The 9,897-nt window shown below is 38.0% G+C and overlaps 1 protein-coding gene and 1 long non-coding RNA gene across 2 annotated transcripts; both read left to right on the forward strand.

Annotated features, from left to right (window-relative positions):
- Nucleotides 1-607: 607 nt before the first annotated feature.
- On the forward strand, nucleotides 608-9,445 carry cdnf (cerebral dopamine neurotrophic factor). The gene is made up of 4 exons (XM_067490343.1): nucleotides 608-746; nucleotides 7,479-7,606; nucleotides 7,705-7,846; nucleotides 9,201-9,445. The coding sequence occupies exons 1-4, from the start codon at nucleotides 674-676 to the stop codon at nucleotides 9,371-9,373; spliced, it is 516 nt and encodes a 171-aa protein (XP_067346444.1). The 5' UTR covers nucleotides 608-673; the 3' UTR covers nucleotides 9,374-9,445.
- Nucleotides 768-3,563, forward strand: LOC137106684 (uncharacterized). Its single transcript, XR_010911988.1, has 3 exons — nucleotides 768-1,477; nucleotides 1,606-1,670; nucleotides 1,849-3,563. It is a non-coding gene; the product is annotated as an uncharacterized lncRNA (long non-coding RNA).
- Nucleotides 9,446-9,897: the final 452 nt, after the last annotated feature.

Below are 9,897 nucleotides of genomic sequence, written 5' to 3' on the forward strand. Positions count from 1 at the left end.
AAGTTAATAACATCTACATTTACATTTCTTAATTATTTATTAATTATATTGGATGTCTTATAGGGGTTTTTGCTTTTTTTGACCATCACTAGGGAGTTAGCTATGTTATTTCGATCAGAGTAAAATATTTTAGCTTTTGAGTGTGTGTGTGTGTGTGTGTGTGTGTGTGTGTGTGTGTTGTTTCGGTTTAACATATTTTTACCGTTCTTGTTTATAAGCTCTTACCTTATTTTCTTACCACTACAGGAAGTTCTTGTGGTAATATGCTGTTTAAATTAAATGTATTGTTTGTGTGTTATAATTTTGTGTTTGTGTAATAATAATATTATGCTCGTTATAATAATATAATAATCATAATAATAACATGACAATATATTGGGTCTACATTCCAACATGATATCGGAACAAAAGTATAAAATTATTCTGTTTATAGTTGGAAATGATAGTGAAATTAAAATCTGACCAACGTTTGTGCTGAAGTTACAATGAAAAATATATGACACAGATTTATTTCTTCAAACATTCCAGTCAACATTAATGCGAACATCAAAATACGAGTGGGGTAAATGTTATGCAGATAAGGGGGAGGATTCCTCAGCCTGCGTGTCCCAGTCAGTGCGTTGCGGCAGGAGACTTGTCCCAGTCAACAATAACATGAGAACTCCAACCTGCCATGTTGCTGTTGTCCCTCGCAGTTATGCTGTCTTTCAGAGGCTTTACATTTTCTGTGGCAGAAGACTGTGAAGGTTTGACAGCATGTTGTGAGCCTGACTCTGGTTTCCAAATGCACTGTACCATTTTTAACCAATGAGGTCACCATTTCACTCCTCGCGTTAGACTCTGTTCTGCATGTGCGGACAAGACAAGTGTGATTTCGGTCAGAAGAACGGCAGGAAAAGGTTAGAAATCGAATTGCAGTAATGTTTCAGTCCCCGACGGTGAAAGAAAAATGTGGATTACTCGTCGGAGCAGGGCACACTGCAGGAACCCTTTCTGGCATTTGGGTCTCATGTTCTGCAGCTGTGCCTGCAAACCAGGCCTATCTACTTACAGCATGTCGTGCAGTAAGCACAGAGCGCGTGCACGTGGCGTGCGTGTTGTGTGCCGTGTCCGTTTCAAAGGTTTGTTGGTGTCCATTTGGCCAACCCCACAGCAAGGTGCGTCCCCGTGCCCGTTTTTTGATGGCCTAACCCCACACTACGTGCTTGCGCAAGTTTGGCGTCCGTTCGACTTGACAGTTACTGAAGAAACACCACCCGCAGCCCAGTGACCCCCCCCCGATCATATATTTTACGTCATACCGGGGGGAACTCCACCTTTTATGCGTATATATATATACCGCTTTAAAACGGTCAAATTATGTTGCATTGTTTGGAAAAACTGGGAAAGGAAAATCTTTCATCCGAGTTGTTGCTGCTGCTGCTATTTTGTCAGCTTACTTTACCAAAACCTTTGGGGAAAAGGCCATTTAATGCAGGTGAGTGTTTTTATTCCCTATTTAGCGTTTAACGCAGAATTATATATTTAAAAGATGTATAGCTTATTTTTTTTAACAAATTAAAACTATTAAGAAAATAAAATGTGTTATTTGGGTTTTTGCTACAGGCCTTCTTCAACAGATCATTTTGGATGTGCAGCCTACGCAGCACTGGCATGTGAGATCACTACAGGTGTGTACGACCCAGTCTTCTGTTACTCTTAACTTATTTAGAGCATGGATGGTTATTTTTCTTACACTTATACTGTGTTGTCTCAGTGCAAGCTTCCAGTTCATACAAATGTCTATACATGTATTAATAAAACGTTTTACATTAAATTGTAAATGTGCATTATCTTGCATTCCTTTAGACCTGTATGGAGAGGAAGCTCTAGCGGATGCCGCATTTTCTCCAGGAACCCTACAGAAAGATGTATTTCCAACAAAAAACTTCAGCCATCTGACCTTTTCGGCCACATCGATCTCCAGAACCTGACTCCAGACTCTTCCAGTGGAGAAGACAGAACTAGGCCCGTTTAATCCAGGAGGCCATGGCTACTTACATTCCACAACAATCTAGTCACAAAGCACATTAATACAGATGATTCAGTACATGAAGTACAATTTGCATTGGGGCTTCTCATGACATCACAGTAATAAACATTGTGGAATTTCTAAATAAAGGCATTAATGGAAGATGTACTGCAGTGGTCATCAAATAATGTTTTTGCCTACTTTTCCAGTTGAGGCTTGGTAGCTGGGGTTCTCGAATTGGAAGGCAGGCGCCCTAACAGCCAACCGGTACACAGACAAGCCTGAGGGTATAATAGGGACATGTGTAGTTCTTTAATAAAACACAAAAATGAAAGGGATCTAAGACTGAGATTAAAATGTGTTGCCTTTTACGCCATTTATACCTGAGGAGCGGTGGTACAGAAGATCAGAGTCCTTTGTTGAGAGGGACCAAAAGGCTTTAGTCCCTGGAATGTGGTACATTCAAGACAGGAGACAGGACAGACTAAGGACAAAACTGATCCCAAATGCTGTCTGCCATAGTCTGCACGTCCACACAGACGCCTCTCCAATGAACATCAGGGAACACAAGAAGCTTTGAGCTTGAGTGGCAGGAGAAGCAAGATGCTTATTTCTGAGTTATTAGCCTCGGAGATGGGTGTAGAGCGGAAACTGTGAAAAACAAATTCTCAGATCTATATAGTTTTGATCCACCATCACTCTTTTTTTAAAAATTAATTTATGCTCATCAAGCTCAGGTCTGTTTTCCATGGGTCTATTTTGGGTTGGGTCCAAACATTTGGACGTCAGTGTTTGTGTGGCCAAACGGCAATTTATATAGTCTACTGTGTCAATCAATGTATCAATCGATGTAGCAGTTATAGGTTTGGTTTTATGGTGCAAAGATGATTATTTTGAATGATTAAAAGTAATGTTTACATTTTTTGGTGTCAATATGTGATGTTTTTCGTTTGTCACGATCTGGCCCTCAGTCCCACGTCCTCCCTTTGGACTTTTATTTTTATTTTGTAGCCCCGCTTCCTGTTCCTAGTCCTTTCCTTTAGCTTTACTGTTCGTTATCCCATCATTGTTTGCACCTGTTCCCCTCACTCCTGCTTTGCCCACCGTTTCCTGCCAGATCATAATCTCTCCCTTTGCCAAAACACCGAACTCTTGGTTTAACCGACCCGAGAAATCCATGCTGCCGTGAATTGGACTCTAGTCCCAAACAACTTTGGTCTGAGCTTTGGTGTGTTTCTCTTTGTTAGTTTAGATTCTTTAGATGCTGGGTTTTGTTTGTAACCCAGTGTTTTCCGTTGCCTGTCGTGTTTTTCTCTGTATCCTGTTAGGATCGATTTCTGTTTTTCATTGAATCTTTTTCGAGAAACACTTGCGTTAAGTCCCTCTCACTGTCTCCTCACCTGAGTCCGCCTTTGCCCAAATTGTGATGCGGTTTCCTGCTGTGTGTTAAGTTAGTCCGCCCGGCCTCCTTTAGCCGGTAGACGAACATAGCTGAAAGTGCGGATTAACTTTATTTATTTATGTTTTTTTTTTATTTTATTGACTGATTGTGTTGTACGCCACTTCCCTGTCCTAAGCAGTTAGAGGTAATCCGTAGCCTTTATTCCCTAGGTGGCTGACATTTCATATATTTTTGTCTGTGTATTTACAATCCGATTACAATTTTATTATTTTAAAGTTTTGGTTTTGGAAGTTATTTAGTGTTAGGGATTGGGGTCTCAGATGCTGCACTCTTAAAGTTGAGTAACAGAAGACCGGGTCGTCCACACCTGTAGTGATCTCACATTCCAGAGCTGCGTCAGCTACCTGTAAAAGAGCGTTTAGCAAAAACGCAAATTACACCTTTTACTTTCTTAAGTTTTAATTTGTTTAAAAAAAATCTACACATCTTTTAAATATGGTTTCTGTATTAAATAGGGATTAAAAACATCTGAAATAAATGCCATGCGGTTTATATATACACGCATAAAATGAGGCGTTCCCTGCGGTATGACGTAACAGACTTGATTTGGGGGGGGGCGGACGCCACACTTGCACAACGTTGGGTTGGGCAGGCGGATACCATCAAACGGTTAAAACGGACACGGCACAAAGCACGCAGGTCAAGCGCAAAGCCGCCATTTTTACTGTGACTACCAAAGTACACTTAGAGTACACATTTTGATGTACAAAGTTGTGTATTCCATTACAATTGATAGGAAAATATCGTATTTTAATATTTGAAGTTTTTTTTTTACCACTAATTACAGATGCTTATTCCAAACATAAAATATAACAATGATGTATAAAGCAAGTTGAAATTAGCTCCACCAGCCACAATATCAATGATGTTCAATCATTCATCAGTAATTAAATAGTAATAGAAGGCTGTAATATATAAGTAGTATTAGGCCTAGAGTGTGTCTGGCATATTATCTATTCCCTGCAAGGACCCATCATGAAAGAATGGCATATGCAAAAAAAGTTACATATTTGGGGTTTGACTGCACCCATGAAGTAGTTTGAAAAGCAGCTGGGGTTTAAAATTCTAGTAGTCCATCATAAGCCGTCTCACCCCTGGACACCATGGGAATAGATAATATCCCAGAAACTGTGAGAAACACAAATTGTTTTCATCGGCGGGATCTTGGGGCGTGTTAAAGAAAGCACATCTTCCTCCTAATCATATTATATGGGATGCTTCCTAACTTGTCGCCACCTCCGGTTTTATTACGCACTACTGTGACAACAAATTCCAATTCATTGTCAGTCAGTGTAGTGTAATTACTTTGCATCGCTCGGGCATAATACAACTTGAAATTTACTTTGCATTGCTTTGCAAGGCCCTGTTATTGCTATGTATAATGCATGATTTATCACATCTATTAACATGTTTCTAATCCCATGTGGTACATCCTGCAGGTTGCTTAAATTAACGTCATGCGAATCAACATGCAGTAGCAGCTCCACTGACTTAGATGTTGGGCATCTTCTAACTGGCTAATCATTATCTGATTCACTGTCTGACTGTGCTTAACAAGGCTGTTCTATTTGGGATTTGTTTTATGTGCGAGGCAAAGAACAAATTGTTTCCTCACAGCAGTACTGGAGGCCAAAGTTACTTTAGATGGTATAACTTTATTACTATCTCATATTTTTTGGCCCAAATACAATAATTTCAGATTTGTATAATTTAGAAGTAGGAATTTATACGACATCTAGGCCTTTATTTTAGTCATGCTTTAAGTTTGACTAATTGGTTAGTACCTTCTGGTTTCACAGATAAACAGCTGGGTATCATCTGCATAGCAGTGGAAGTTTATGGAATGTTTCCTAATAATGTTGCCTAGAGGTGACATTTACAGAGTATTGGTTCTAACATTGAGCCATGGAGACTCCATAACTACCTTTGGTGCATCGAGGAGCTATTCATTATTAACATGAACAAATTGGAATCTGACAGATCATGTTTAAACCAATGCAGCGAGGTTCCTTTAATCACAAATCCATGTTACAGTCTTTGCAATAAAATGTTGTGGTCAATGGTGTCAAATGCGGCAAGGTTTTGTCGATGGAGTATAGACAGATGGTAAATTATCTGAAGCCAAGAGAAGGTTGTTGGTGACATTCACTTGGGTTCTGTGTTTGTACTTTGATCTCTAAATCTTGACTTGAAATCTTCAGACAGGTAATTTCTTTAGTCTTTAGTCTATACTTGGCTAAAACACCTGGGTCAAGAAAGATTTTTTTTTTTTTTTTTGACAGCAACTTTATAGACCTTGGTTACACAGCTAGTTACTAAAGACTGATCAAATCTGGTTGGGACAGTGTCTAAAAGACATGTTAGATTTGAAGAAGTAATAGTTAAAGTTAACTCTGAGATCTATGGGTAAGATGCAGTCTAAGAGGGATTGGGGTCTTCTTGATCATTCTAGAGCTTTAATGTTTGTCACTAATAGCTACAATTGCTGCTTAGAGTTAAGGGAATACTAGGCTCAACAGAACTATGGCTTAGTCAGCCTGGCTACAGTGGTCAAAAGAAACTGGGGCTTGTTCTTATCGTCCTGTATTACTGCTGAATAATCTGCTTTTCAGGCGTTATGGTAAGTCGGATTCTTCTAAATTAGTGGAACGCCACTCCCTTTCTAACTTTCATGATACCCGGTTTAAACTCTGCATGTGTGAATTGTACCATGGAGGTCGTCACCTCTGATTTATTGCTGTCTTTATTAGAGCTACAGTATCTAGTATCATATGCACTAAGGCTGCAGAATCATCAACTAGATAATCAACTTGTGTAGGAGTAAAGGGGACAAGAGCCAGTGTCTTCTTGTGCCAGTCCCAAGTCTGGATATATTTATAAGCCAAGAGTGTAGGTGGTTTGGACATGTTCAGAGGAGAAACTGTGAATATATCGGTAGAAGGATGCTGAGGTTGGAGCTGCCAGGCAGGTCTAGAGGAAGACCAAAGAGGAGATTTATGGATGTAGTGAGGGAGGACATGAAGTTAGTTGGTGTGAGAGAAGAGGGTGCAGAGGACAGATGATTCGCTGTGGTGTCCCCGGAAAGGGAACAGCTGAAACAAAGACAGGAGTAAAATAAAGGTGGCTACTCACAACTGTATTGACACATGGTTGTGGAAATGATGAAGAAATAATTTCCTTAAAATCATTCACAGCATTTTCCACTTCACATCTGCTGTAGTGGAATCCATTATTGTAAATTCAAATGTTTTAGAAAATGGTCAGACAGAAAAGAATTATGACAAAATACTGTTAAATTATCAGTATCAATGCCATATGTAAGGACAGTGGGTGGGTGCACAGTTAATCTAATAATGAATTAAACGCAGTGCTCAGACAGTTACTGTCGGCATCTACATGAATGTTAAAGTCACCCACTATAATGACTTTATCTGTGTTAAGCACTAAATCCGATAGAAAATCAGAAAATTCAATCAAAATCTCTGAATAAGGGACTGGAGGACGGTACACGATAACAAATAATAGTGGTTTTTGAGTTTTCCAGTTTAGGTGTGAAAGGCTAAGAGTAAGACTCTCAAATGAGTTATAACTATGTTTAGGTCTAAGGTTTATTGATAAGCTTTTGCTATTAAAGGGTCAGTTTCTGCCTATTTAGAAATTTTTTAAAAAGTTGACTAAATTCTCAGAAACCAGATCTTCTGATTAAGCTCAACAAGAACTAAGCATGTCAGATCTCTGCAGAAACGTATTTATGACATGTTAAACAAACCAGGACTAGAATTGATAGTTTTATGTTGAATAAAGTGTAATCGTGGTTGAAATAACACCTTATATACGTGACATACACATCTACAAACAAAAACAGATTTATTTTACTGTAACAGTTATGTTCACTGTAACAATGATTTATACGTCAGACAATTGTATTGTTCCCCATAAAGTCAATAATTATGCATAGCTAATGAGCAACCTGGTCACATGTATTAACAATAAACTGCTCTGCAGTGTGTTTGGGCTTTCTTAACAGACTGTACAGCAGTCTGACGGCAGCTCACCGAGATCTTACTCCTGCTCTGGTGGAGGAAGAGCTGGTCCAGGCCTGCACAGGTGCCCAGGGGAAAGAGGCAAGACTGGTGAGAACACAGACAAAAGCACAGAAACACAACATACTCATTTCTACCATTAAACCATATTATCAGAGACTGGCAATAAGGATTATGTTTTGTCCTAGTGTTACTACCTTGGAGCCAGTAGTGATGCAGCGACACGTGTCACAGCCTCCGTGTCTCAACCTCTGGCTTCTCATGTTCCTGTCGAGAAGATCTGCCAACGCCTCAGTAGCAGAGACATGCAGATCTGTGAGCTCAGATATGGTAAAGTACATTCAAATACACAACAAACATGTTCCAATCATAGATTGGTATTAGAAAATATTCCCCTGGGCAAAAAAACAAAACAAAACAAAAAAGTGTCTTTCATGTTTTCTTGAATTGTATCGTCTGTGTAGTCATGTTAAGTCTTTTTGTAGTTCAGAGTACTCGTGAATAACATTGTTTTTGAGTTTTTTTTGTGTCTCTTTGCAATTATTGTGATAGTAGCCATCTTAATTTTTTTTTTTTTTGGTCTTGTAGTCATTGTGTGACTTGAGTCTTTTTAGTAGTTTTTTTTTTTTTTAAATCTCTTGATTGTTGGTACCTTTACGTTTTAAAGAAAGAAAAAACTACAATGGTCACTGAAATAACTTGAAACTGACATAAGTAATAAATTTAACTGAAAATCAGAAATTGCTCTGGAATTGTTGTGCAACGGAAGGATTGTTAAAAAAAACAAACTAATGAAACTGGCCTGGACAAAAATCATACCACTAGAAAAGAACAATTTGACCATAGGGGGCATGTTAAACTAAAGTGTGTCCTGTAAAAGGAAATTGTAGGCAAACATTTTGAAGGTAAAGACTATAAGACCATGTACAAGCAGCTTAATTTTGCTGTGACTGGACTGCAACCAACCTTATTGGATGAGGCTACAAGAGGAAAATTTATGACTTTGAAGAGATGGTTAATCTCTTCAAAAAAAGGATAATGATGGAGACCATATATGATAATATATATATAATATGATAATGAACCAAAACACTGGACTATTCTGTAGTGGCCTTCTATGAGCCCTGAACTAAATCCTATTTAACATTTGTGGAAAGAACTGAAACATGCAGTCTGGACAAGACATCCAGTATTTAGAGTTTCATCAATTTTGTCAAAGCCATTTTTGTCAGTTTGTTTTCTAAAATGCTTCTGTTGAACCACAATTCAAAAGCAATGTCTGAATTTTCATTATTTTGTAGTAAATTTGTATCTACTGTTACTTTTGTCAATTTTATGTTATTTCAATGACCATTGTTGGTTTTTCTTTTTTTAATGGAAGGGTACCAACAATTTAGTCCACATTTGTATTTGTTACTCTCTTTGTAGTGGTTTTGAAGTATTGTCTGTAGTAATTTTGTCCCCTTTATTTAAGTTTTACTTTTGCAGTGTCTTTAGTACTTTCTTCTCTTTGAAGTTGTTTTGTCCATTTGTAGTGATTTTATTTGTTTTGTATCTCTGCATTAATTTGGTCCCTGTTCAGTTTAGTTGTTAGTCTCTCTTAGGTGTTTTGCTTCCAGACAGTTTATATGAGGGTGGACACACATTTAATGCCTGGTTTTGTGGTCTTTGTTTGTGTCTGCAGGGCCTCAGTTGAAAAACTGGAGCAGCGATGGGCTAAAAAAGATGAGAGTTGTGGAGTTGAGGAACATTTTAGCTTCATGGGGAGAAGAGTGTCGAGGCTGCCTGGAGAAACACGAATTTGTCAGCCTCATCCAGGAGAAAGCACCACTGCATACTCATAGTATGGAATTATGAATAGTGACAGCAAAAAGGATACATTATGTAAAGAGGCCATATTATGAATAAAATGGAGTTTTGTTGTATAAATTTCAATTGTTTAAAAAAAGTGCTTATTTATCTTAATATGTCTCTTTATGCAAAAACTCATCTGGTCAAGTTAATAAAATGTCAGGTTTATATATAAAAAAAAAAAAAGATCACACCCAAACCACCAGGACAGATATTGAGTATATAGACATGTGCACCATACATTGTAATAACACACAGATTTACATAAGTAAATATATTACACCAGATCATAAAACTATAACATGGCCTCTCTAAAGGATTTAACTATGATTGTCAGCATGTAAACTGCAAGAATTATAAAGGAGCTAATATTGTTTTATTGTATTACAAAAGTAAGCTGCTATAAGTTACACATACTTGGATAAGACTCCATTGTTATCATATGTGAAGATTTTGAAATCAGCAGTTGAGCTACTGCTAGTCATAAAAATAAATCCATCTCAATTCAAATAAATGATTTACTTGAACAC

The sequence above is a fragment of the Channa argus genome, chromosome 21 (genome assembly GCF_033026475.1).
Source record: "Channa argus isolate prfri chromosome 21, Channa argus male v1.0, whole genome shotgun sequence".
NCBI lineage: Eukaryota > Metazoa > Chordata > Actinopteri > Anabantiformes > Channidae > Channa > Channa argus.

Excerpts from the sequence above, each read along its gene's own strand:
- cdnf (XM_067490343.1), top strand. The coding sequence starts at position 674 with ATGTTGCTGTTGTCCCTCGCAGTTATGCTGTCTTTCAGAGGCTTTACA. Across the intron at positions 747-7,478 it reads TGTGGCAGAAGACTGTGAAG|TGTGTTTGGGCTTTCTTAAC; the intron begins GTTTGACAGCAT and ends ACTGCTCTGCAG. Across the intron at positions 7,847-9,200 it reads GATCTGTGAGCTCAGATATG|GGCCTCAGTTGAAAAACTGG; the intron begins GTAAAGTACATT and ends TTGTGTCTGCAG.